The sequence below is a fragment of the Meyerozyma guilliermondii genome, genomic scaffold (assembly GCF_000149425.1).
Source record: "Meyerozyma guilliermondii ATCC 6260 scaffold_8 genomic scaffold, whole genome shotgun sequence".
NCBI lineage: Eukaryota > Fungi > Ascomycota > Pichiomycetes > Serinales > Debaryomycetaceae > Meyerozyma > Meyerozyma guilliermondii.
Window position 1 is genome coordinate 117,236 of NW_001809793.1, and position 26,940 is coordinate 144,175.

At 41.8% G+C, this 26,940-nt stretch overlaps 12 protein-coding genes across 12 annotated transcripts; 4 read left to right on the plus strand and 8 right to left on the minus strand. All coding sequences in view use genetic code 12, as the record gives it.

Annotated features, from left to right (window-relative positions):
* Positions 1 to 15: 15 nt before the first annotated feature.
* TEL1 (DNA-binding protein kinase) lies at positions 16 to 8,190 on the minus strand (the record flags this gene model as incomplete). The annotated part of the gene is made up of 1 exon (XM_001481937.1): positions 16 to 8,190. One exon carries the CDS (start codon positions 8,188 to 8,190, stop codon positions 16 to 18), a length of 8,175 nt encoding a protein of 2,724 aa, XP_001481987.2.
* Positions 8,191 to 8,833: 643 nt separating this feature from the next.
* On the plus strand, positions 8,834 to 10,015 carry GCV1 (glycine decarboxylase subunit T; the record flags this gene model as incomplete). Its single annotated transcript, XM_001481938.1, has 1 exon — positions 8,834 to 10,015. The coding sequence occupies one exon, from the start codon at positions 8,834 to 8,836 to the stop codon at positions 10,013 to 10,015; it is 1,182 nt and encodes a 393-aa protein (XP_001481988.2).
* Positions 10,016 to 10,437: 422 nt separating this feature from the next.
* On the plus strand, positions 10,438 to 11,268 carry PGUG_05752 (uncharacterized protein; the record flags this gene model as incomplete). Its single annotated transcript, XM_001481939.1, has 1 exon — positions 10,438 to 11,268. The coding sequence occupies one exon, from the start codon at positions 10,438 to 10,440 to the stop codon at positions 11,266 to 11,268; it is 831 nt and encodes a 276-aa protein (XP_001481989.2).
* Positions 11,269 to 11,977: 709 nt separating this feature from the next.
* PGUG_05753 (uncharacterized protein) lies at positions 11,978 to 12,739 on the plus strand (the record flags this gene model as incomplete). The annotated part of the gene is made up of 1 exon (XM_001481940.1): positions 11,978 to 12,739. One exon carries the CDS (start codon positions 11,978 to 11,980, stop codon positions 12,737 to 12,739), a length of 762 nt encoding a protein of 253 aa, XP_001481990.2.
* Positions 12,740 to 12,836: 97 nt separating this feature from the next.
* Positions 12,837 to 13,820, minus strand: PGUG_05754 (uncharacterized protein; the record flags this gene model as incomplete). The annotated part of the gene is made up of 1 exon (XM_001481941.1): positions 12,837 to 13,820. One exon carries the CDS (start codon positions 13,818 to 13,820, stop codon positions 12,837 to 12,839), a length of 984 nt encoding a protein of 327 aa, XP_001481991.1.
* Positions 13,821 to 14,871: 1,051 nt separating this feature from the next.
* Positions 14,872 to 15,897, plus strand: PGUG_05755 (aldo/keto reductase family protein; the record flags this gene model as incomplete). Its single annotated transcript, XM_001481942.1, has 1 exon — positions 14,872 to 15,897. One exon carries the CDS (start codon positions 14,872 to 14,874, stop codon positions 15,895 to 15,897), a length of 1,026 nt encoding a protein of 341 aa, XP_001481992.1.
* A 421-nt stretch (positions 15,898 to 16,318) lies between these two features.
* Positions 16,319 to 18,379, minus strand: PGUG_05756 (uncharacterized protein; the record flags this gene model as incomplete). Its single annotated transcript, XM_001481943.1, has 1 exon — positions 16,319 to 18,379. One exon carries the CDS (start codon positions 18,377 to 18,379, stop codon positions 16,319 to 16,321), a length of 2,061 nt encoding a protein of 686 aa, XP_001481993.2.
* A 206-nt stretch (positions 18,380 to 18,585) lies between these two features.
* On the minus strand, positions 18,586 to 19,506 carry PGUG_05757 (uncharacterized protein; the record flags this gene model as incomplete). Its single annotated transcript, XM_001481944.1, has 1 exon — positions 18,586 to 19,506. The coding sequence occupies one exon, from the start codon at positions 19,504 to 19,506 to the stop codon at positions 18,586 to 18,588; it is 921 nt and encodes a 306-aa protein (XP_001481994.1).
* Positions 19,507 to 19,748: 242 nt separating this feature from the next.
* PGUG_05758 (alkene reductase) lies at positions 19,749 to 20,978 on the minus strand (the record flags this gene model as incomplete). The annotated part of the gene is made up of 1 exon (XM_001481945.1): positions 19,749 to 20,978. One exon carries the CDS (start codon positions 20,976 to 20,978, stop codon positions 19,749 to 19,751), a length of 1,230 nt encoding a protein of 409 aa, XP_001481995.1.
* A 627-nt stretch (positions 20,979 to 21,605) lies between these two features.
* ARR3 (Arr3p) lies at positions 21,606 to 22,784 on the minus strand (the record flags this gene model as incomplete). Its single annotated transcript, XM_001481946.1, has 1 exon — positions 21,606 to 22,784. The coding sequence occupies one exon, from the start codon at positions 22,782 to 22,784 to the stop codon at positions 21,606 to 21,608; it is 1,179 nt and encodes a 392-aa protein (XP_001481996.2).
* A 1,441-nt stretch (positions 22,785 to 24,225) lies between these two features.
* PGUG_05760 (alkene reductase) lies at positions 24,226 to 25,446 on the minus strand (the record flags this gene model as incomplete). The annotated part of the gene is made up of 1 exon (XM_001481947.1): positions 24,226 to 25,446. One exon carries the CDS (start codon positions 25,444 to 25,446, stop codon positions 24,226 to 24,228), a length of 1,221 nt encoding a protein of 406 aa, XP_001481997.2.
* Positions 25,447 to 25,697: 251 nt separating this feature from the next.
* Positions 25,698 to 26,924, minus strand: PGUG_05761 (alkene reductase; the record flags this gene model as incomplete). The annotated part of the gene is made up of 1 exon (XM_001481948.1): positions 25,698 to 26,924. One exon carries the CDS (start codon positions 26,922 to 26,924, stop codon positions 25,698 to 25,700), a length of 1,227 nt encoding a protein of 408 aa, XP_001481998.2.
* Positions 26,925 to 26,940: the final 16 nt, after the last annotated feature.

The following is a 26,940-nucleotide window of genomic DNA, read 5'->3' on the forward strand; positions in this document are numbered from 1 at the left end:
GCGCCTTTGCGACAACTAAAAAAATGGGCACCAACCACAGTATATTAAAGCAAGATTTTCATCGTTGGTAGCCTCATTAATGAGCGTCTGGACAGTAGCCTCCACGCTAAGTCCTCTTCCAGAGAGTTTTTCGCCAACTGTGGATATAGCCTTGCCGGCTTCCGATACATCGTCTAATGGCTGCAACTTGATATTTCCAACGTCTGCCTCTTGTTGAAGATGCTTTCTTCGAATTGGCGAGATGCTCCATGTATATAGTGGATCCCATCTCAACACATCTAGGATCACCAAAATGTGGTCGCTGTGCAATTGCATCACTCTAAAGGTATGTTCACACGATTTTCTGAAAATTCCCTCGACACCACTTATTCCAAAACCATCAACTATGTCTCGCGTAAGTCTGAAGGGAACTGTTTCTGGAATCGGCAACTTCTTTCCCTGGTCAAACGCAACTCCTAAATCAATGTGAATTGGCTCACCACTTTCTTTGTCAAGCAAAATATTATTACAGTGTCTGTCTCCCAAACCAAGAACGTACCCTACAATCGATGTGGTAGCGATTCCTCGTGTGTACAAGACTCTGCTTTCAAACCAATTCTCGACTTCTGAGAACGTGTCAGCGAAAAACTCTTTGAGCACCGGCTGGACCTTGTTCTTGATGGACTTGAAAACCTCAATTCTTTCGCTATTGCTGCTGTTCTGGCACGACTTCATTTGTTCTCGTGCCTTTTCTGCTTTGATACTATCATGTTTGAGATGGTACGGTTTGATGATATCAATCAACGCTACCGAGTTAGGAACATACTCAATGACACCTGCCTTAGGTCCCAATGGAATGGCTTTGTATGTTCTTACTCGAAGACTTCGCTTTCTGGTAGCTGAGTCTTTCTCTAAGATTGTGTTAACTTTTTCGAAAACTTGTTCCATGATAGAATCTTGTCTTAAATCATCAGTACCTGACTTGAAAAGTGCCCGGTGATAAGTTCCGTCAGAAAGAAGAAATTTGCCAATTTTCGGAAGACTCAACCCAGATGCTGCCACTGATATGTTACCGTCAATGCTTTTCATGAATACAACGTTTTCGTACTTGCATGTGTAGTCAATTGGAACCGTCATCGCTGGGGAGGGAATCGCAGGAAGTCGATGAATCCAATAATCGCCAATACTCAAAGACCCAAGATCAACAGTTTTACCTCGCTTGACTTTATGTTCTGCCAACTTGACGCTATTGTCAGCAAACTCGTCAGCGTACCTTTGTACTTCGCTCATGTTGTCATTGATCTTCTGCAACTTGTACCATACTTCATTTGCGGCGCTTGTTTTTGGAGCCATAGAAGGGTTGACATCTTCATTAGCGTACTTTGCATGCTTTCTTAGGGAGATCAAGCCGTAAATGGAGTGGTAAGGATGGTCTCTACAGACTCGGAATACAAGCTGCTGTATGAGAGACTGAAAGGGGGTATTCTCAGTGGACAATCTAGACATAAGCTGAGTGCACCAACTTACAATTTGAAAGCTGGGGATTTCCAGTAAAGCCAGTTCCAATTCGAGGCAAAAATCGTCTTCCTCAGATAAATTCAACCATACGGAAAAGAAGGAATCTGAGTCTTCTGAATTATGTTGGTCTGCCCGCATCGTCCACAAGTAAAATTGCGCAGCTTTCCGTGAAAACATGCTTCTTTGTGATCTTAAAGCCTCCAAGTTTTCCAAGTCAGCAATGTGCAGAGCCTTGAGCTTTGAATAATAGCGCTGTACACTTTTCTTTTCGGCTGCTGATACCGCAGTCTTGCCATAGTGGTCCTTGAGCTCGTCTATTTCGCTCTTCTTGTGATTCACTTGCTTCTCTAACTTTGCGATTCCATCATTGAGGTTAACTGATCGACTCTCTTTTTCACAAAATTTTCCAAACGTTCGAAATATTTCAGCTTGGCGTTGATCGCCATTGCTACGTGCTTCTCTCGCTGCCCTTTCAACATGATCAGCCATGATGTTTCCGGGAAGATCGTGTTTTGATTCTGAAAGCCACGATACTAACACTGATGTGATATAAGATTGCGAATAGCTTGTCTTTCGAAAAGGCGTAGTGATATCAGTATGAGCTAATTCTTTGGCAATAGCAAGTGGGAATTGAGTCTCGCCTTGGTTCCAGAGTGAGCGAGCAGATTCGAACTTTGCAAGATTAACAAGCTGCTCCTGATAAGCACTATCTTTTCTGCTTTCAATCATCCTGCTAATCAAAAGAGTGCTGCGAATCATTTGTGGTTTTTGCTCGTTCGACCGGGTCAAAGCAACATAGCGAGATAGTTCGTGAATGGTTGCAATGAAGACATTTTCTAGCTGTTGTGAAGATGGTTCAGCTGCAGTCCCGCTCAACATTAATGCTATGCTTCTCGATAACAATATGTTCTCTGCATCGCTAGTTTCGGAATCTTTAAACCAACCAGTAGTTGAAGCGAAGTCATCTATCGCAGTCAAATCTGAGCTGGATATTGTTGATATTCCTTTCATTGTAGCTAATAGACGAAGCCAACTCTTCGTATACTCACTTAGTCCCAAACCTGAAGCCTGAACATTTGGACGTTGTTTCCAAATTTCAACTAGACTTCTCTGGCAAATTTGTTCGATTTCAGTGGGCGATTCCTTTATATGCTTCAAAGTGCGATAGATAGTGGCATGTTCCTTGGTAGAGTCCAGTGTAGGTAAGGACCACGTATTTAGTTTCCACGACCATTCGTAGTCAGCCTCAGAAATTCCTGGTTGTTCTTCTTTATGATGGTTTTGACTCACAATTTTAGCTAGACCAAGATAACCTGAAGACACAAAATTCAGCTTCATGTCCTGATTCAGGGACGATGATAGAATTATATCAGTATCCAAAAGTCCCGTACCGTATTGAAATTTATCTCCGTCTGTTCCACCTTTGTAGAAATGACTCAACACAGAACCAAACGAGGTGCTACTAGGAATTCCTGCCAACAAGTCAAGACAGTCTATTTGTGCATAGATGTCATGGATGTGGGCCGTATCGATTGACCAATGTTTCATACTCGTTTTCAACTCTTCAGAAAACAATAAGGCTGGTTTGGGCATATGATATTCAGCGCAGTATCGATAAAGCATCGCCTTATTGAGTGCAGTGTATAGTTCTGGGAATGGAGACACCTTCTTGATAGAGCCAGTTCGAATTAAAAGTACCGTTTCCAACATAAGTTCTGCACACCTGCGGCTATCAAGTTCATTGAAGTTTTGATGAAAGGTACCACAAACGGTATTGATTAAATTCAATGCGTTGTTTCTTCCTTCCTCATAAGAATAAACGTAATTTAGAATCAAGTGGGGAAACAAGTTTGTCTTGAATTCTGGTACTTCTTTGATGAAGGCTGCTAGGTATGCTGCAAACGGGCTTCCGCTGACAGTTTCATCTAGGATCAGAGTGATTATGTTATCGAGCCATAGCTCGAACGAAGTATAGGTGTGGAACTCTTTTATACAAGAGACAAAACCGACCTCACTTGTAAACTGGGGTGGATCCCTTGTAAACTTGAGAATTGTAGGGTAGTCAATTGGCTTGATACACAGCACGATGTCTTTCATATCCATTATCAGTTTCGAAACTTCACCTTTCTCCGTGACAATTCCTCCAATGAAAAGCTCGGCAGCACCCGCTGTCCTTGGATTCAAATCGTGACAATACTTTGCAGCTTGCCTGATAGTGTGTGAAAGAGTGGAAACGTTGCGGATGAAATCATCATGAAACTCAAAATTTTTTGCTTGAACTGAACCAAATGGCTTGATGTCGATAAGGGAGCCACCAAGATAGAAGGAAGCAAGATAATCCGCACTCCATGAACGAAATTGGTCAGAATAATCGGAGGAATGAGGTAAGGTCAACAATGCCTCAGCGATATTGCTGTACAATGCAAAAGGTTCTTTTGTCGCCTTCTCTATTAGACATTCGCTAAAGCGGAAGATGTTTTCAACACCAACACCACAATTCAAGGATTGATGAATGTACAACTCTAGGTTCTTGCCGGAAAGTGGTATCTCTTGCTTTGCAATGACATCTAGAACAGCAGAAAAAAGCAAAGTAAGACCATCGTCGTACAATAAAGCACTAAGAGTCCTCAAGTTGCTCATGAATGTCAGGGACATCTGTGCATGAGGGTCAAACCTTAGCATGTTTCTAAGAAACAACATCACTTCTTTGATAAATAAAACGGAGCTCAGAAGTGACAAGCCACCAACGTTGATCCAAATCATCATAGCATGAACTTCACTAAATGAATTTTTGACCCTGATCATGTGGTTGCAAATTTTGACCAAGAGTACCTTCAACTTGTCGCATGGATCTCCTTCGTCGCTTAGCAACAAGACCAATTTGATTTGCCTAAAAAGCTTCAACTTCCTTTCGGGAATCTGATACTCATTCATTTCAACAAAGAGTCTTCTCACAAGAAAGTACACGTTCTCTGGCAGCCATACTGAGCTCTTATCATGAGCGTTGTACAACCGCTGAATAGTTTGTACTGCTGTGTTGATAGGTATGGATGAGGTTTCATTACCGTTGCTTTTCATATTCACAGATGAAAAGAGAGATGAAAACTTGTCGCTTTTCTCTCTAGTAAGTAAACCTTTGATCGAGTTGTCATCAAAAATAGCCGTCAGTCTCACGATGAATAAAATGATTTCGAGTCGATGAACTTGCAAAACTTGGGAAAACCCGCCCTTGTCAGACATTTTAAAGGCAAAAATTTCATTTTCGATTCCACCCTTAGTGAATGAAAGTGCAACTGCCACATCTACTGAGTGAGAAATAACACGATCTTCAGTCGTAAAATGGTCGGTACTCCTAGAAATAATCTCTTTTGTCTCGAGGAGACCGAACGACATCGCCACACCTACTACGGTGGGGTATTCATGCTTTATGAAGGTGTCGACATTCTCAAATCCATAAATGTGAACGGGGATATCATTAATTGTAGCGCCTCTTAAGAAATAAGATTTGATGATGTCAACTTTGAATAGAGAGAACAAGCTTCTCACGTCTGAAATCTTCCAGTGGGAGGCTAAAAGGCTTAAATTCTGAACAACGTACGGTTCAGCATGCTTGAAGCTAGCAAACTCAGTTATGTTGTACACTGATGTTGCAAAATTAGAAAACGACAGACATCCTAATCGCAGAAGTAAGTACAAGAACGATGAGCTAGACTCAACTGACCTCTGCGGTGTATCGAACGCATTGATTATGCTCTCGTAAGAAATCAACTGTCCCCTTTGCAGTACAAGGTTGCAGATAGAATTGGAAATGTGGAAAGTGATATTATTCGGTGCTGTTGCGAGGCCCTCAAGTAGTAATTGTACGAGCTCTTCATTTGACCAAATCTTTCCTTCTCCCTCCAAGATCATGCTCTCAACAAACTTGAAGAATTGCAACGTAGAGTTTTCCGTTTGAATGAGCCCCATCTTGAAGCATTTCACATACCACAAACAGATATCCTGACAGTCTTTTCCTAGATCAGAATTGAGATTCAATGAGAAAAGAGGGAGAAGGAACTGTATTGCCAAAGCAACGGTCACAAATGTCGACTCGCATCTCTCATATTTTTCGTTGGCGAGTAGTCTTTCGCCAATACAACGTACAATGCGAGACGCTGTCAGAATGGAAATTTCCTCTAACGGAAGGTTTTCGGCCAACCGAAGGAATTGGAGAATACCGACAGCAAAATCAGGATCACTTAAAGTCTCGAGAAGATGAATACAGCGAGAGAAATGAGAGGTGTCGCCATTAGTTTTCGAGAGTACTAGAAGTTCTACTAGTACTTCGATTTTTTGAACCAGATTATCAAGTATTTTGGGCACTTCATTTCGACGCCCTAGTCCGTCTGGTTTCCTGACAACTTTCACGACCTTGTCACAATCCTTTATGGATACCAATTTCAACAAATCTTCAAGTTGAAGTTCTTTCAGGCATGCAATTGAGGACCTCAAGTTGAAAGTGACTGCCTTGATTGCATCAAAATCTGGTAGAGTGATAACATCGCTTGATAGCAACGACTTTGAGCTGTAAAATAGGGACGTTTTTAGAGCACTATCAATTGCTGTCCTCTTTAAACCTAATAAAAGGTGCACCAAGAAAATGTGCCACAGAACCTTGGATTCAAAATTTGCAAATGATTCAGTAGAAATCAAGCGAGATATTAGCTCCTCAGTATCACCACTTCTGATAGCCTGGTTGGTATATATAGGAGAATTTGAAGATTTCTCATCTTTGGAGACATGATGAATACGAACTGCAAATTCTAAATGCTGAATTTGCAAGTGTTGCAACCCTTGTAACGCTTCAACTTGGTCATGGAGCTTCTTGTGTACCAAGTTACCAATATCCGAGCCGCAAATCCATGCTACAAAATTAGCGGTTTCAACAGCGTCGTTTGTAACAATTTCACGGAAGCTCTCCCATCTTTCGAAGAGCCAGGCTTGGATGCTTGTGCTCAATATCATAACTGACTCATGGCCAAAGGTGGACGCAATTCTTTCAAGCCCGTACCAGAATCTGAATGACGAAATTGATAGCTGGATTGGTCCATTGACTCCTGACGAATCTAGGAGACTCTTAATGAGATTGACGCTATTTGGATCCAACTTGACAGACAGCAAGTTTGTGCACGATAAGAGGTATATGATCTCAGAGCATATATCTGATGTTGATTCGTCCTTGACCAGTGTAATGGTGATTTTTAGTATTTGGTTGAACATCATTGATGAGAGCAGGTGAGCTCGGTGTAAAAACATGTAGGCTAGGGTTGCCTTAATGACAAGGAAGGAGTTCCCGCGTAGATAAGTGGTTTTAAGTGAGCTTAAAGCAACCGTTATGCATTTTGTTACGTCTACTCGATTGGCTTGCGCTTCAGTATCAATAAAAAAAGCCAATACGAGTAGGGCAGTTCGCAGCACCTTAGGATCTGGATCGTCAGCGAGCTTAATGTAGTACTCGATTGCGGTTGACGATTGATAAAGCAGGTTGTTCACAGAAGTTTTACGTCTTTTGAAATCCTGAGTCTCGGGAAGAGGCGTAACGACATAATTCTTTGTCATTGAAAAGTATGTTCTCGTTAGGAGAGCCACACCTCTAGTAAACAACCAAGGTTTGATATCATGTGCCACATCTTTCAAGTAGAACGAATTGGTTGAAAAAAACCTGTTGGACCGTTGGGGTAAATTCAGACCGATATCTTCTGCTTGTAGTAAGTAATCATACCCGCTCAGCTTGGGTATTAATTGGCGAATCAAGGAACCAACGACATAGCTACTCGAAACTTTTGAGCTGTGCAATTGAGTATTGGAAGATGAAGTGTACATATGGACAGCTTCAACATTTAAAAAGATGCAAATTTGGAGTTGAAGTTCATGTGTGGAAATATCAATGTGAGACGCAATAACTTGTAATCCGATATGAATGAGATCGGTGACAAATGCTGTGTTTTCCGTTGACAACATGATGATCAGTTTCGTTACGATTTGAAGCACCAGGATCGCTAGTAACTCTTCTGACCCAAAATTGGAAAGTTGCCAAAGCAGTTTGAACAAACGAAGATATACTTTATCATGGAAAAGGTACGACACGCAAACTTCTTGGTCGCTACTAGCGTATATCAAGTGGGATATGGATTGGCACGCTTCGGCTAATAATAACGAGCTTCCTTTTTGTTCCATTGTATTTTCCAAGGTGAGAAGTAGATGGTTGTACACCGATATCCAATCACTTTTCAGAAGATGATCCTTTATAAAACACTGTTTGAGCAAAATGGAAACAATTCGTGCTAGATGGAGGCTCGCAGGAGCAAAAACGGCATTTTCTGATCCATTAAATAGCACAACTATTCCATTAACTAAATTGGTATAGTGCTTCACACGAACAACTTTTGCGCTTGAAAGACTGAGTATTATAGTGGCACGAAGACTGTGGATTGCGGAGATGAGTCTATCCTCGGTTGCCCGCGTTGGATTTGTCAAAAAAGCCTTTTTTTCGATTTTGATCAAGTCTAAAAGAGCACTGGAAATCGACCCAAATTGACGAGAACTGAGTTCAGCTGAACCCACCTGTTCCAACAATTCTAGCCCATCGCTTCGGTCTCGTGCCTTTGAGGACGACAAAAGGGTTACGAGCTGGTTGAATACCTGCGTTTCCATTCATAGGGTGTCTGATAAGTGGTGTCTGGTGTAGTGGTTTTTTAGATCGGTGTCTGCACCCGAACATCCGATTCAAATTGGTTTCAAAGTGATGAATCAGTTACCAGTGGTTTATTGCCGCCTCCAAAAGGGGAATTGAGATGGATGTGAGGCAGCCACCCAAAACGGGATCGTCAGTATATATAACATGAAATTTTTGACTTTTTGCTAGATTTTGAATTTTCCCATTTATGAACTTCGTCACGAAGAATTGGTGGATTGTGAGTGTGATTCTTGCAACTATTTGATGAGCAAGAAGGGACATTTTCGTCGTTTTTTCCTACTTGGTTTCTTGTTTCCTCCAGCATGGATTGTGGTTTTATTTCTATTTGCAAATTTTCTTCATAAGAACAAAAAAGGTTACAGAGAGCCTCACAAAAAGCTCCAAGCTCAGGCCTTTGACACGTTTATTTATACGGTGTGTTCCGCGATTACGTATGCGGCGATGGCTGCCATTTTTGTTCTATGGCTGCAAAACCGAGACATGGATGTTCGGATGCCTTCCGAGTCAAAGTGACAGTCAACATACAGGAACGAAGATTTGACTCGGGACCCGCAGTTCACAGTATAAGAGTCTTCCACTGTTCCAACAAATTCATTGCTAATGAGTTCGATTGTTACCAAGAGATTTGCCAGTGGCGCAAGCAAGCTTCTTCGTACACCCTTGTATGACTGTCATGTTGAATTGGGAGGGAAAATGGTAGATTATGCTGGGTTCGAAATGCCGGTTTTGTACAAGGGACAGACTCATGTTGAGTCTCACAACTGGGTGAGAAGCAAAGTTGGGTTGTTTGATGTGTCCCACATGCTTCAGCACAAATTTAAAGGAGCCCAGCCTCGGGAATTGTTGCAAAAAATCACCCCCATAGATTTGGCATATTTGCCCATAAACTCTTCGTCGTTGACGGTATTGTTAAATAAGAATGGAGGAGTCATTGATGACTGTATCATCACCAAACATGGAGAAAATGACTACTATATGGTGACAAATGCCGGATGTCGTACCAAAGACGTCAAGTTCATCAAAGAAGAGGCTGCGAATTTTGATGTAGACCACTCAACATTTGAGGGCACTTTGTTGGCTATCCAGGGCCCAGAAGCCGCAGGATTACTTCAAAAATTCACCAACGAAGACTTGAGCAAGATTACTTTCGGTAATACCAAGTACCTTAAGTTGTCCCTGATTGGTGCAGATGTCCATTTAGCTCGGTCTGGATACACTGGCGAAGATGGATTTGAGCTTCTGATTCCCTCTTCTACCCCACAGGAATCCCAAGAGTCGCAAAACTTCTTTAGATCTCTTATTGAAGATTACCCAGATTTGGTTCGTCCCATTGGTTTGGCAGCGCGGGACTCGTTGCGGTTGGAAGCTGGTATGTGTCTTTACGGCCACGAGCTCGCGGAGGATATCACCCCGATTGAAGCCACATTGACGTGGTTGATTCCCAAGCTGAGAAGAGACGAGAAAAATGCCACCTTCAATGGGGCTTCCAAGATCTTGAGTCAGATCAAAGACAAGACTTTGTGCTCCAAAAAGAGAATTGGTTTGTTGTCGAAAGGTCCCTCGCCTCGTGATGGAAATAAGCTTTTCAGTGAAGACGGAAAGGAAATTGGACACATTACTTCGGGTTCACCTTCACCTACACTTGGGGGAAATGTTGCGCAAGCATATGCTGACAAGTTGTTAAAGTCAGGTACAAAAGTGTTTTTTGAGCTGAGAGGAAAAAAGAGAGAAGCAATTGTGGCCAAGATGCCATTTGTGGAGAGCAAGTTTTACAGAGGATAAATCTAAAATTCGCGCCAAGTTCTTCTGAGGATAAATACAATTTCGCAGCCAGTGCGCGCGAATTTTAGGTGTTTTTTCCGTGTAGAATGAATTCTCGCGTGAATCGTGTTCCGCGGCTGCCAGGAGTGGATCGCGTAGTGCGCGGTGGTTTAAAACGGATTGATTAGAATAAACGAATTAATTTACTAAATAAGTGCAAAGCTGAAGAGACTTTCTTGGTACTTATTGATAAAGACTGAAGAGTATTTGTCAGTGGTTCCGTATTCCTCGATACATTGTCATTAATTGCCATTCAAGTCATTAATTGCGATACATTATCATTGCCATTTATTACCTTAATTATCATTAATTTTTAGTGACACTAATTGGCATTTTCCATTATTGCCATATCCTTTACTTCAAGTGAATCTAAACATTTTGTCATGAACTCGCCGCGTGTTCCCCTTTCCCCAAAACACAGCAATTCTGCCTCGTCGTCGCCCTCAAAGTCCAAGGTGGACTCGCCTTTTGTCAACCACGTCAGGCTCTTGCATAGACTGTCGTTTCAGCTGTCTCCTAGTGAATCCCGTCATGCTTCCCCAGGGTCTCCAACCAGGTCCATGTCTCCAACCAGATCTACGAGATCACCAGCCAGATCGCCCAGCAAAAGTTTGCTGGCTGGCCGCTCCGGACCCGGCTTTATCATCTTTGAAGACCCCAAAACCTACCGCGGAGCCAAGCCCGATTTGGCGGTGAGCGGCCGCGAAAATAGACCTCTGGACCAGGTGTCGGGGTCCATAAATACCGAGTTTGTGGACCAGGAAAACGCATTACAGCCCAAGCTGGTGGTGATTCCTCAACGAAAGTTGCACAATCGAAAGCCATTGGCACCATTGAGCACTAACGAGTTCACTGGACACATTTCTTTTGATGGAGTTATCAACGAAAAACTAACTCAATTATGGCACCCACCAAACTGTGACAATGGTCATCGTTCTGTTCATAAAAAGCTTGCATTGCCATCATTCATCACTCCTCCCCGCAAGCAGGCCACCACCAAGTTGCGCCAAACCTACGCCGACCCGGGTACCGATGCCCTTGTATCAAAGTACCTCTACCGAAGTAATATGCACGATTTGGATCCGGAACTCGATATGGAAATGCGGCTCATTTCAAAAAACAACCGCATCCGCAAACGGCGCCTGATGTCGGTGGGCCGCAGCGAGGCACGAGCACCATTGATTTCAAGACCGCAGTTCAAGATTGCATCATAAGGACAAACTCCATAAGATAGCCACCAAGGTTAATTTTCAAGGTTAATTTCCAAGGTTAATTTGCAGCCATATTAAGTATCACCCGACTACACAATTTAGCGATTTCATTGCATAACCGAGCCACTTGCCGAGATCCACTATTTGTTCGATACGCTAGCCGCGAAAGCGAATACGAAACACAAAGCTAAAGTTAAATAGTGAAGACAATAGCAAATACCAATATCTACTCTCTATATAATTATCGTCTACTCTCTAGCGATCCAATTGTCTCTTTAGTTGCTTCAATTGTTTTCATCTATCGCTAATTCATCGATCGGCTCATCCGCTCCCACTTGCCCGATTCGTCTGGCGCGCGGTGCCAAATGTGGAAGCCGCATCCGGCAACCCACATATATACTGCAAAAACCCCACCCATTTTCTGCTGCTCATTCAGTTTTACTCTGGTACTTGTTGTGAATTAGCTAGCTGCATGGGATTTTACCTGGATCAACTCTTGTCCAGAGATACGATTACCGCCATACTCGGCAGGCTCGTAAAGTTAAGTTATCAATACAAGTATATCTTGTCATTTTGATAAGGAAGAAACGTACAAAAAAACAACGAAAAAAGACGAAAAAAGGTTGAGAACGAACAAACAATCAGATCTGGTTGTGTTAAGAAGTGATTTTGTTATTATTTTTTGAAGTGTTAAATCTTATCTATTGATCATATGTCCACCATTCAAGTCAAGGCTCCACAAAAATACGCCGGGCTTCGTCATCTCACCTACGACGACGTGCCAAAGGCGGCATACACGCTTTCTGAAGCATTTCGTGAGGACTCTCTCGCCAGATTATTGGTGTGCCATTTCCCCACGAAAGAGGAACAAGTTCGCTGCGAAACTATGTTGTACGAGGCGTATTTGCGCCAGCACATTGCCAAGGGAATTGTGTTAGGAATCAACGAAAGTGACCATGATTTCGAAACGGTTGCAATTTGGTCGCATCCTACTTCCGAAGAAGAAGGTTTGGATTCTTTCTCGACATTGATGGAAGCCGGTTACGGTGAAGTGTGGGAAGCATATGGCGAAGAGGGACGCGAAAAAGTGTTTCGAGGAATGTTGCCATTGTTGCACAATTCGTGTCACAGAATCTTGTCCACTCCTCAGTTCAAAGATAAAGGAGTATTTACATTGGTTTATTTGGGATCTCTTGAAAAAGCTCGCGGAAAGGGTAATGTGCGTAAGATGTTTGATTTCATGTTTGAAAACTATATCGATAACCAACCCAACACCATTTCGTACTTGGAGAGCTCGAGTCCTACAAATATCCCCATTTATAACCGATTCGGGTTTCAGTTTGCCGAGGAAATCATGCTTGGTTCAAAACACGAGGGTGCCATTGAAGGTAAAGATTACGCCATCATGAGCGTTATGATTAGAGATACTCGTGGGAAGGAATGGCGAAAACTGGGAAACTTGCAAAAACTTTAGACAGCCAGACAGCCAACTTAGCCAGTAGCCTCTTTAGCTAGTAGCGTCTTTTGCTAGAATCTCAATTGCTACGTCATATTGCCCTTACCTATATACATTATTCGTCGAGCGACAATACACTTCTTTGTGACGGCAACTTGAGGTTGGAAAATTCCTCCTTGGCCCTTTCCCTAAGTTGTTCCTCTTGCGCCTTGGTCAATGGCTTCACCACCTCATCTGGAGGCACGAACCGGAACTTTCCAAACCCAAACTCACGGTCCGTCATCTTGTTTAAAACGTACAATTGAGCCCGCACGTATTCCACCAACGACTCCAAATGTCTCATATCAGCATTGGGGTTACCATTAAAGATGTTACGCCACAACGCCGCCGCCAAAGTAATATCGTCGGTCATAAGTCCCTCGTCGTAAGAAACCACCGCTCCAAGAAGCTGGGTATGATAATCCTTCAAATAACCTTCAATAATACGATTGGAAGAAATTCCCAATTCTTCTGCCATTCTCAACTCGAGATCGCTAAAGATCCGGTCCACCAACTTTTGCTGGTAGTTCCTTCCATACTTGAACGGCATTGCTCTCATACGAACCGACAAAATCCAATAGTGTAAAGCGGTGATTTGGAACCACTGAGAAAACGACCTGGGAAGTCCTAAGGTCTCATAGTAGTATTTGGCCGTCACAGAAAGCTCCTCGTTTGGATAAACCATTCCCTGGCGCTTGCACTCTCCAAAATATACAGATCCCGCCACTGGACCAGCTCGAGACCTATCCATGTCGATGTTGAACATTCTGACGAGCGACTGTCCAATGTACTGTTTCCATCCAGCCATCTTGTAGTTCGGGTCAGCCTCAATCTCGTGGGACGACAAGAACTGGGACTTCTTTTTGGGTTGTCTGGGATTGATTTTAAGATCTTGTTCGATGGTGGGAAGCGACGATTCTTGGGCTATTTTACTGGGAGCATCAACTTTTTCCGACTCTTTTAATTGGCTCAAAAACGTTTGTGTTTGAAACCTTCGTATAGCAGGAGCACACGAAAATGTGCTGGAGCTTCTAAGAGCTCCTCTGGTATAGTATGCCATGGGTAGATGTTTGGATATTGATGAGAGATTTTGTGAGAATGAATTTTTGGCAGGGGTTGCGTGCAGGACGAAACAATGGTTGCAAGTAAAGAGTGAAGTAGAAGTTACACATTCTTCAATAAAGAAGCTTGGTTACGATCTTAGTGCAGGAAAACTAGTACCAGTATACTCGGGTATTGGTTCATATTCATGATTGCAGTATCCAAATGTGATCGCGATAATACTATTGCCAAATTTATAGTACAGTGGGTGAGAAATAGAGACAACTAAACGTGCAAAAAGGGTGATGCTGATAGATCTTTCGACATACAAGTTAGATTTAGAGTACGTGAAACTGCTCAAATATTGGACATGTCAATTGCTCGCAAGGTGACAGAAATGCAATGGTGACCACACTTCAAGATTCCTATTTGTTAACCTCTATTCTTTAGCTTCGAGATTCTGACAAGCTTTGGGTTATGGGTAGTGTTAAATTTCCACTCATTGCACATACAATCAAAGAGATGGTGGAAAAAATGTAGTTGAGACCAACCGACTAAGCATTTGTGTCCCACGTGCTGCTTGACAACAATTTCTTTCCGGATCTAAGACTAGAAATGCTACGTTAGCTTTCGAAGTATTTGTCTAACACTTCAGAAAATATCGTAGAACTTTCTCTCAATTCGGAAACTAAATCATTCTGATAATCTCCGTGTTGTACCAAATCATTTTGATAATCTCCGGTGTCGCCGACTGGCTATGCTTTCTACGCCATCACCCGTTGCAGATACGGTGGCAAGATGACTAATTATCATCACGGAGATAATGTGGAAAATGGGTTTTGGAAATTTTCGCAGCTTTAAATGTCCCAAACCGTCGCATTTATACTATTTGCAACTGAAACGCGCTCGGCCGAGGGCTGCGTAATCTGATGCAGGGCTGCGGGTTGATCTTCCTGCAGAATGCCTCATTTTGACGGAGTTATATGAAGCAGAAAACTATTTAAGGACGTTGCCACAATCTAAAAAAATCACATTCAACCACAATTGACAATCCCACAAACACCAACAAAATGCCAGTTCAACTTAATGACAAGATTTCTTATGGTACCATGTCCCTTACTTGGAAACCAGAACCCATGAATCCCGATGATGCCGCAGATATGATCCACTATGTGGTTTCCAAGTATGGAGTCAAATTTCTCAACGGAGGAGAGTTCTATGGTCCAGATAACGCCAATTTGAAGGCTTTTCAAAGATACTTTGAAAAATACAACTCGCCAAAGAACAAAGAATTGGTGGTCTCGATCAAAGGAGGCTCTGATTTGAAATCACTTAGACCTGATGGAACTAAGGAATCAATTGACAGATCCGTGAAGAATGTGCTTGCACACTTCCCATTAGAAAACAGACCCAAGATTTTGTTTGAAACTGCTAGAGTTGACAAAAATGTTCCTATCGAGACCACATTGTCCTATATCAATGAGTACGTCCAGCAGGGCTTGTTATCGGGTATTTCGCTCTCTGAAACCAGCGGAAATACTGTATTGAAGGCATTGAAGGTGGCAAACATTTCCTGCGTCGAATTGGAATTGTCCTTCTTTACCAGAGACATTGTTGAGGACGGTGTGCTCAAGGTGTGTTCCGAGAACAACATTCCTATCATTGCATACTCTCCCGTTGGCCGTGGTATGTTGACAGACTACGCGGTAGAGCACGCCGATGAACTTTACGAAACTACCAGGAAGGATTTAAGATCATGGATGGAAAGATTTAGCGAAGAAAATTACAAGGCAAACATTGCTGCCTGCAAAAAGTTGTACGATTTTGCTCATGATGTGAAAAAGACCTCTTTGGAAGCATTGGCATTGTCGTGGATCTTGAAGGTTTCAGAAGCAAAGAACTTGTGGGGAATTGAAAAGGTTTGTAAAATCATCCCAATTCCTTCGGGCTCGACTAAAGAGAAGGCTGATATGAACTTTGGTCACCTTGTGGAACTCACCGATGCCGAATTCGAGCAGCTTGAAAAGATTTACCAGAATACTACGTTGCAAGGTAGCCGTGCCAACGCCCACATGATCCAGAATATGTTGGTTTGAATTATAGCTTTGACTATTCTGAGCATGAATAAACGATCAATCTCAAGTTATTGAAAATATCAAATTCAACCAGAAGAGAATGCCATGCGGCATCATTTAAAACCTTTATGTGTTCTCCGAAAAGCAATCTTCCGATTTTTTTTGCGACCAGTGTAGGTATGGCATTAATATGAATGGTAATTCCTAACCTCCGCCATGAGTGTATTGGAACATCAGTATCAATGAGATCCAAGGTTTTATCGAGCGTGACAGCGGTACGTAGTTGTAGTTTTGTTACAGCTTTTGATCACACCGTGTATCAAGTGGATTAAAAAATTTGCAGCCATTTTCAATTGCTAAGAAACCTTCACTGCTGCATTTTCTGATATCCTGATACTCACTTCTTTCATAATGAGCTCATTTCAGTATCACTTGTATTCGTTTATGCAAAATTAGGCCAGAACTCATCCATTCCATCCAAAAAATCTGCAAAGTCATCGTTCAAACTCTTGAATGAACTTTCGAGATTAGCCATATTCTTCTTTTCGTCCTTTCTCATCCATCCTTCCAAGATGGTTTCGAATGGTGCTGAATGTCGAGATATTCTTTCGACGGTATGTAACTCTGGAAACTTTTGTTCGACATAATCCAATGTATACTTCATGAACATGCTCGCTTTGAAACAAGAATAGTAAACTGTACTGGATTCAAATCCACTATTATAGATTTCTGTTACTTTTCGTAGAATGTTTCTCAAGGAAACCTGGTCACTGTTGAAATCAATCTCAATCCAGTCCATCAAGCCAGTTGAATCGGCAGAATTGAAGTATCTAAAGTACTCCACAAGAGAGTGTTCACCATCCATGACTCGCTTTATGACTCGTAACAAGTAAAACACCGCCATTCGAGGGCCTATCCATAATCTAGGATAAAATAGCTTATCGAAATCCGCATTGAAAAAAGTACGAGTTTCAACCACTTTTTGATGGAGAATTCGAAGTAGTATTAGACATCTCTCGAAGGCTAAAGAAGACGTCTTTATGCTAGCATTGCTGGTGGTGCCAAGAAGGAAATAGAGTCGAAACTCTTTATGAATTAAATCCAATCTGAATGCAAATTCTCTAGCTTTCTCTCCAATTTCGGTGGTTGTTAGTGAGGTATTGTTGTTGGTAAGCTGGTAAAAAGATCTGTTCTGTTCCAGTAGATAATTTGAAAGGTCTTTCAAAAGTTCTTCGCTTTCAGCTTCATTGACTTTTCGTTGACTTATGTCGCCATTCAAATACTTGCGTATACTTTTGGAGCATTGTCCCACCAATTGGTTGATCCTTTCATTGTGCTTTTTTCCAGCAGCTAACGGCTTCATGGACATAATCTCCGAGACATGGGTGACGGGAGTCACACCTTTATCAAACGCATAAGAAACGTCCAAGTAACAAATGTAACTCCAGATCTTTTCCCAGGCAGTAAGTTCAGATTCATCCAAGAGATGCCGTGGATATCTTTCGGAAGACTGGTGCATTCCTAGGACTCGAGCCGATTGCACTAATGCTCCATTGATGATTGCAATTGAAAAAGAAGTGTCGTCGTCTTCCGGGCAGTACATCTTGTACACCAGAAGAAGTATCAAGCCCTGAATTTTCAGTAGCTTTATGTTCTTGAAAGACTGTGGAGACATCAACAATCCCATGGCACACTCAACATACGATTCATTGATGTTGATACCGGAACTGTCTTTCAATTGCTTGGTCATTTCTGGAGACATGGTGATGAAGGAAAATCTTAGCAACAAGAGCAAAATAGCTATGAGCGAGCTCTCGTTGGACTTGGACCCATCTATAGTGCTGTACTCACCATTATCTTTCAACAAATGGTGAAGTTGTGTGAGAAGAATATCCTTGTCGAAAAAATGAAGATACGGATAAAACAAGTCAAAAACACGATCCAACATCAAATTGATGTGCCTAAGTGGCGGTAGTCGACCCAAGCCTGCAGTGATTTCAGGAACAACCGAATCTGCTTCGCTATAACAGCTTTCATGTGACCTATTATGGGGACCAGAAAACAAGGAAGTCAAACTGGGGTCCTCTAAGATAAGACTCATGTTTGAAGTGGGCTCAAAATACGTAGGATTGGACTCGAATATCGCGTATCCGTCAAATTTTTGGTGATATATGTCACTATTCTTCGAAGGTTCGATCTCATTTGAAGGACTTTTGGAACCAGGAGGTTTTTGAAATTGCTTCAAGGTATCCAAAAGTGACTTCTGGTAGGCCATGATCTCCTCATAATGCTTTATTTTCGTTAAAAGTTCTCTGTTTGTAGAAATTTCTGCGATTTCTCTGATTTCTTTGGCATCATAAACACATTCATCAGTACAATTATCCAAGAGACACCGCTCACAAAATGGTTTATTTCTGTCACACCTGAGCCTCCTGGATCTACAGCGTGCACAGGTCGATGAAATCCTGTTTCGTTTGAATTTTGATCTTTGGTCTGAGACCATAAGTTGGTGAGATTGTGAAAGGAGATTTGAATTAAAAAAATGAGATTAGAATTACTGCAAAAAAAAAAAGTATTATTGGACACGCAATCGAAAAAAAAGAGCAATGTTGCTAAGACTCAAGAACATGAAAACTTAGAACCTAGAGAAGATTTACCTATTTCTTTCAATTTCTTTACTAACATATATTATCCTACTAATATGAAACCTCAATTACACACACTGATAAGCTCATTCCACAATTGCTCCTGTCTCTTCTTATTATAAGAATCGTCAGAGGTCCTAATTATCTTTCCCTGGTCACAATAAGCTACATTGTTTGCTTGCTGATATATCTTTTCATCAAAAGCACACTCTGCAAGAAGCTTACCAGCCTTGGGAACCGTAGTAGCCCAGCCAAGCATTCTGAACACATAAGATCCCAATGTGAACATTACTTTCCCAGCAGCAGAATTATCTCTGAATAAACCACTAGTTGGAACAAAACCTGGCTCATAAACGATAAATTTGACATCCTTGTTATCGGCTGCAAATTTATACATGAGATAAAGAACAGCCATTTTGCTGACTGCATAAGCTCTGCCACCTGCTGTGGTAGTAGTAGGATCAGGATCTCCACCAGTCTTCGTTGGAAGCATTATTTCACGAACATCGTTGTCGTTCCAATAGAGTGGAGGAACGAATCCATGGTTGTGCTCTTTATCAGCAAAATGAACATTGCTTCCAGTCACAAAGATCCTAGGCTCAGATACCTTTCTCAAGTATGGCAACAACTCTCTGACAATGATAAAAGGTGCAATTACATTGATTTGAAACGTTGCTTCGAAACCGTCCTCTGTGGCCCTTGTGCGATTATTGAACGAAGCACCAGCATTGTTCAACAAATATTTAATTGGGGGAGCTTTGCCGTTGTCAATTAGTTTCTTTACTTGAGTCATTGCTTCTTTCACACTGGAAATGGACGAAAGATCACATTTTACCAAAGAAAGGTTGGCCGATTTTGCAACTTTTTGGGGGTCCCGACATAGCATAATATGATGAAGATCAGCATGATCCACATCAATATAACGTTTTGCCACTCCTCCAATACCGCTTGATAATCCTGTACTCACAAAGCTATACTTCAACATCCTTGCTGCAAAAGTGAGAGGATCGCTTTTTATAAGTTGCAGCCATTTCGCGGCTACCGTAATTACGGCCTAAAATCCGCATCGTAATTACGCGACTAGACTAATCCGAACAAGCTTGGGTTTCGTAATTACGAACATTCTCAGTAATGATAGAGTCTACACAAAAATTGGTACTAAGCTACCATTATTTTTTATTCAAGTCTTGAAAAACATTATTCGTCTAGATTTTATCCTATGTCGTCTCATGAAGCGGCAGCAATAGGTTCGGGCTTACGTTTCTTGGCTTCTTCGCCGTCTCTCTTTGTTTCATCATGAGTAGGATAAGTGTTATATCCTAAATCGTCTCTTCCGTAAAACGTTGAACGATCATAAGGGTTCAATTCCCATCCATTTTTCAACCGATACACCAAATCAGGGTTTGAAATGTTGTAACGAGCAAATCCAACAAGAGTACGATCATTCTCCAAATCATTAATTGCGTGAGTAAAGTGAGGAGCATCATAAGTGTAGTTTCCAGCCTTGAGAATTGTACCCTTCCACACATCTTCAACAAAATCATTGCTACCGACTTGTTCCTGCTTATCGACATCAAGGTTACCGTTGACTCTTGGTTCAACCAAGGAAACATAAGCCAATCTGTTACCCTTTTCTGCTCTCTTTTCAAGCTCGTGCAAGATATAACTGTAGGTAGTTAATGGGTGAATCTCGCCGTGGATAGATGGCATACCCTGGAAAGTTGCCCATGGAGAAAGTCTGATACCCAATTTGTCGGCACCGACAATCGAGATCATATGGTCAACAAGTTCCAACACAAATCTTGCACGGTTCTCAATGGAACCACCATATTCATCAGTTCTTTGATTACTGGCAGACTCTATGAATTGGTGGAGCAAGTAGCCATGAGCTCCGTGCAACTCAATGTAGTCGAAGCCAGCTTCTACCGCATTTTTCGCAGCTTTATCATATTGCTTGTAAATTTGATCTTTGATTTCTTGCTCAGTTAAAGCCCTGAGAGGGTTTCCAGCTTCTTCAGCTTGCTGGCGGTTTTGATCGCAATCATAAATGGCCGATGGTCCCACAAGAGGTACACCAGACTTTTTCATATATGCTGGATCACCACCAGCTCTTCCCAAGTTCCACAATTGCAACGAGATGAAGGACTTGTTATCGTGAACTTTCTTGACGATTTCCTTCCATGCTTTGGTGTGTCTTTCAGTCCAAATTCCAGGAACACCTTCCATCAATCCAGCTTCAGCAAATGGAAAAGTACCCTCACTAACTACTAAAGAACCAGGGAACTTTGTTCTCTCGTCATAGTACCTTACTGCCAAATTAGAGGGTGTATGGTCTTCCAAAGATCTGGTTCTTGTTGCTGGACAGAAGAATACTCTGTGATTAAGAGTGTTCTTTCCAACCTTAATTGGCTTGAACATTTTGGTGTCACCAAGGGGAGATATTTGAACGTGAGACATTTTTTTTAAGTTGCGAAATTTTTTGGCAATGGGTATATTTTATACGACCCGGATACCCACAAGGTTCAAGCGGAGCAATTTTACACCTGTGTGCCAAAGCTGCAGGGTTTGTCAGACATGCAGGAAAAATGTGCAATTAAATCGGAAAAAGGAAAATCGACCCGAGAAAAAAGGTGAAATATGCGGGAGACGGCGGGGTCTGTGCAGGTCCACTATTCGATTGCTGCATGGACTTCCGATTAGCAAGTATCCTTGTTGCGAAGAATAATGAAGGACTGACGGAACGTGGCATGGTCACCTTCCCTAAAAATGGAAAAATCAGATCTGGGAAGGTGACTGATTCAATATATAATACGTCATCTGCAAGCAGATCTGCAGGCAGACGCATGGAAGGTGTGGAGCAGATCGATTCACGAAGTTCGATAAGACATCGCCACTAGTCAATTTCCATTCGTATGATTGTAAGGTCACAGTTCATTGTGTTGTTATTGGATTGTGGCTAATTCTCTTCTTTTCGTGAAAACCCACTATAGCGTTTATCGATTGCTCTCTGTTCTGACGATACCTTAACTTGCTTGATTCAATGGCTTCTGCTTTCTTTCAACGGCTTCTTCTGTAGCCTGTAGTTTAACTGTCTGAAGTCACAGGCTCTTCTGCTTCACTCCGAACATCCAGCCACAAAAAGATACGGCGAAAGTAGAGAGAGACGAAACAAAGAATCATAAGGAGAGGAATCTCCAACACTGGGCCAAAGGTGGCTGCGATTGCCTGTTTGCTGTTGGCTCCGTAGAGTGAAATTGCAACAGAAAGACTCAATTCAAAGTTATTTGAAGCAGCAGTAAATGCATGTGTAGCCACCTCTTGGTATGGAGCCGAGCACCACATTTTCCATGCTTTGGGGTTTGATTCCTTCTCTTTTTCACAGCCACATAATAGAGGGTTGTTTTCCTCTTGCACAAGAACGGTTCTACCCAAAAGCCACCGTAACCCAAAAAATGTAGCGTTCCAAACCACCACGAAATACACAAAAAGTGGAGCAAAACACCGGAAAGCTGGGCCTGTTTCGTGGAGAAAATCTTTGCCTTTTTCAATAAAAATTACAATCACCGTGTAGAGAAGTCCTAATGGAGCAAAAGGTGAAAGAATCTTGGTTCCCAATTCCACTCCAATGGAAATCTTTGCGAGAAATCTCAATACTATTCCCGCCACAATTGGAATACCCAAGAAAAACACCAACGTTTTAGCCACCAAAGAGTAAGATATCATAGATGGAATCGGATCGCCAGAAATAACGTAACACAAGAGAAGCTGGTAGGGAGCATACAACACCAACTGCAACAAACTGTTGACCACAACAATTATGGCGCACAAATCGGTGCTTCCGCCAGCAATATCGTTCCAAAGAACAACCATAGCAATACATCTGGCGGTTCCAATCATGATGATTCCTGTTCGAAATTCAGGTTGATCGAACAAGGTGAGCCATGCGAGTCCAAGCATGAAAAGTGGACAAATAATCCAGTTGAGAACTAATGAAATCATCATGGATCTTGCGAACAGCCGTGTGAACATGGTTTGGTTCAAAAATTCCCATCTAACTTTGAAAAATGGTGGGATCATCATGATGATCATACCCACTGCCAACGGCACGGAAACCCCAACAACCGTTACTCCACCAAAAGAAGACTGAGCATTTGGAGCATATACGGAGATCACGATACCGATTATGATTGCCAAGATGATCAAAAGTGGGAGTAGTTTATCCACAAGGGAAACCTTTTTGTTGACATCTTGCGCCAAAGTCATTGCAGTATAATTGAGATTTGAGATTTGAAATTTTTGTGCGCGGCTGACTAAGAAAACGGTTTGACTCTGCTCAATGCCAAGAAACAAAACGTGCCATTAAAAGAAATTGTAAGTAGATTACAGATCTTATTAGTCAGTAAGTCAAAAATTGTTAAAGATTCTATAGAGAAGAATAGGGTAAGAAATGGAAGTCAAATATTAAGTCCATGTGGCTAATGAAGTGGACTGCACATAATTTCTCACACAATCTTTTCAAATATCGTATTAAGCTAATGACCTGAGAAAGACCTGATAAAGTCTCGTTGCGACACAGTTTTGCAAAAGACTTACATAGTTGAGAAGACTATACCGCGAACCTGATTAAACCTTCCAGGCTTATTCAAGACTTGTATAGACTCAAGCCGGGATCACGTGTTTAGTCATAAGAAGCACCATTTTCATATGTCGTTCGGGAATTCGACGGGATATCTTAATATGTTGGATTTATGCCCACAAAGGTTACAAGATTAAGACTCTTTAGTGGGGTCGAATAGAAAAAATGACAGATTCCTCTTTTATGCGTCATGCAAGCACTGCATTCTTCATGCATGAAGTGCGGCTGAAGGTACATTGACAGGAGAGAGTAAATTATCAGTAAACTTCTTCATCAATGACCTCTCGAACTTTTGGGTTTTTATCGATCGTGCCTTTGTTGCTAATTTCACCGGCTCATGCTTTATTTTCGGGGATATATGCTTACTCGGTAAAGTTGGCCGTAGATGATGAAACATATCGAACATTTTGCGGGAAGCAAGATGAGTCCCTTGACGTGCTAATGAAATATTGTGGATATGATCCGAATGAATATAAAGATGAAGACAGTAAACCAAAAGATTGAGACAAAATTGTAAATATTTTAAAACAATTTGAAAATCAAGTGGACCAGTAACTAAGAAATTAATGAATATTTTTAATTGAATCCAGAGTAGTAAACGAATTAGCTCTATAGTTCGGTCTGTGGTTCATACTTTGAACTTTAAGAGAGTAGGAACTAGCGAAAATGCGCCTATAATGAACTTTCGTAACACTATACACTTTTAATGAAAAAAGACCAGTTTAGAAAGTCATTTGTGAGAGGTACACAGACACTCGGGTTTAAATTCTCAAGAAAAGAAAGTTTCAAAGTGGTTGCAACATCTCCTAAATATTTCGCAGCCATTGACCAAGTCAAAAAATCTCTACCCTTTCACAATCGTATATTTTGTTTAAAAAACTTTAAATCAATCCGTATAGTTATAGACTACTATATCCGTATAGAGACTTATAGCCGTACACACATTACTATTTGGTTAATAGTTACCTGATATAATATCTAAAGTTAGTTTTCATAATACGAAAAAGTATTCCATCTAATATTAAACCATCAGTACCTTTACTAATTTACTTTTCATATCTATCTCTATTAAGCAGCAATTGGCTCAGGCTTTCTATTCTTGCCGGATTCCTCGTCTCTAGGGGGCTCTCCATGGAACGAATAGGTATTGTAGCGGTAATCGTCGCTTCTATAAAAAGAGGGCCTGTCGTATGGTTGGAGATCCCAGCCATTTTTAAGCCTTTCAACCAAATCTGGATTGGAGATATAGTAACGACAGAAACCAATGACTGTTCTATCGTTGGCAAGATCGGTTTCAACTCGTTTGAATTCTGGGGCATCATAAGTGTATCCACCCGCTCTCAAAACTGTGCCCTTCCAAATATCGTAGACAAACGAATTGTCACCAACTTGGTGTTCTTTCTTGACAGTGGAGTTTCCATCAACTCTAGGCTCGATAATGGACACATACGCCAACCTATTTCCCTTCTGAGCTCTTTTTTCCAATTCGTGTAAAATGTAACTGTAAGTGGTCAATGGATCGATCTCTGCACCTTTGGTCAGCATGCCCTGGAATGTCGACCATGGAGAAATCCTGAGCCCAATCTTGTCGGCACCAATCTCAGCAGTCAATTTGTCAATGATTTCCAACACAAACCTGGCTCTATTTTCAATCGAACCGCCATATTGGTCTGTGCGCTGATTACTGGCAACGTCAATAAATTGGTTGGGAAGGTAGCCGTTTGCAGCGTGGACTTCGACATAGTCGAACCCGGCTCTAAGAGCATTATGGGCAGCTTTGGGGTACTTGTTGTTGATAATATCGTGGATTTCATCCAAGGTTAATTCTCGCAAAGGATTGCCAGCAGCAATGGCAGCTTTTTTCGTTTCCTCATCATGGTAAATAGCCGATGGAGCAACAAATGGATGATTCTTGTTGTCTGCAATGGTTGGGTCGGCTACACGGCCCGAATTGAACAACTGGAGTGAAATGAAAGATTTGTTTTCATGAACTTTATCGACAATTTTTTTCCATGCTTCAATATGTCTTTCAGTATAAATTCCTGGAGTTCTTTCCCATACTTGACCCTCTTCGTAAGTGAAAGTTCCTTCAGTAGTCACGAGCGAGCCGGGAAACTTGCTTCTTTCGTCATAGAGTTGCAATGCCAAATTCGATGGAGTACCGTCTTCTAAAGCCTTGAGTCTTGTAGTTGGGCACATGAAAAGTCTATTGGAAAGAGTATTCTTTCCCACCTGTATAGGCTCAAACACCTTTGTGTCCCCGAGGGGTTTAACTTTAATTGCCAGCATGAGGGCGTTGCATAATGGGATGGATATTTATACGATTTGTTGAAAAAACGTTAGTAAGCATTTGCAACCGGTCCCGGAGATCGGCCAAGAATTCCGAGCCGCGGTTTTTCCATATCAAGTAGTGCTCTGACAAATGGTGCATGAATGACAAATAGAAACTAGAGTACAACATAAATTTCAAAAGATCTAATCTAGGAAAACGTAGAAGAAACCTCTATTCTAGTAAATTTCTATTCGAAGAATAGAAATTATTATGCCTTGGCCCCAATAGGCTTTGGCTTTCTGTTTTTTGCAGCCTCTATTTCCTCTTCTGTTTGTCCCTCGTATGGATAAGTATTGTATCCCCAGTCGTCCTTTCGATAAAAGAGAGAACGGTCGTAAGGCTTGAGTGGAGTCCCGTCCTTCAATCGCTGAACCAAGTCTGGATTCGAGACGTAATAGCGACTGAACCCGACTAACGTACGGTCGTTTTCAACGTCTTTAATCACCAGATTGAACTTTGGAGCATCATATGTGTAGTTTCCCGCCTTGAGAATGGTTCCCTTCCAAATATCTTCAACAAAACCATTGTCTCCAGTTTGGTCTTTGGTTTCAAGAGTAGTAGACCCATTGACTCTAGGCTCTACAATGGAAATGTAGGCTAACCGATTCCCGGCTTTAGCCCGTTTTTCAAGCTCGTGTAGCAAGTAGCTGTAGGTGGTCAATGGATGGGTATCACCATGAATACCAGGCATACCTTTAATAGTCACCCATGGAGAAAGACGAATAGCAAGTTTGTCAGCACCAACTATCGGAATAAGATGGTCAATGAGCTCCAACACAAACCTGGCTCTGTTCTCTACCGATCCACCATACTTGTCTGTCCTTTGGTTGGAGGTATCTTCCAAGAATTGGTGCAACAAGTAGCCGTGAGCATCATGTAACTCCAAGTAGTCGAACCCAGCCTCAACGGCATTTTTTGCAGCCGTGGTGTATTCCACATAAATCTGGTTGTGGATTTCCTCTTCGGTCAATGCTCTAATAGGATTATTCGCAGCCTCGGCTTCTTCCCGAGCATCTTTGTCGGGATAAATGGCTGAAGGTGCCAAGTAGGGTAAGCCTACTGCCTTCAAATCTTTGGGGTTATCAAGTCGACCCAAGTTCCAAAGCTGAATTGCAATAAACGAATTGTTCTCGTGAACCTTATCCACAATTTTTTTCCATCCTTTGGTGTGTTCTGGGGTATATATTCCCGGAACTCCTGCCATGGTTCCGGCCTGAGGAAATGAAAAAGTGGCTTCGGTGACCACAAGCGAACCAGCATACTTTGTTCTTTCGTCGTAGTTGCGCAATTGCAAGTTCGAAGGAGTCCGATCGTCCAATGCTCTGGTTCTTGTGGAGGGGGCATAAAAAATTCGGTTGGAAAGGAGGTTTTTTCCAACTTGAATCGGCTGGAAAACCTTGGTGTTTTTAAGTGGAGTGAAGTTTATTTCGGACATTAAACAGTTGATAACA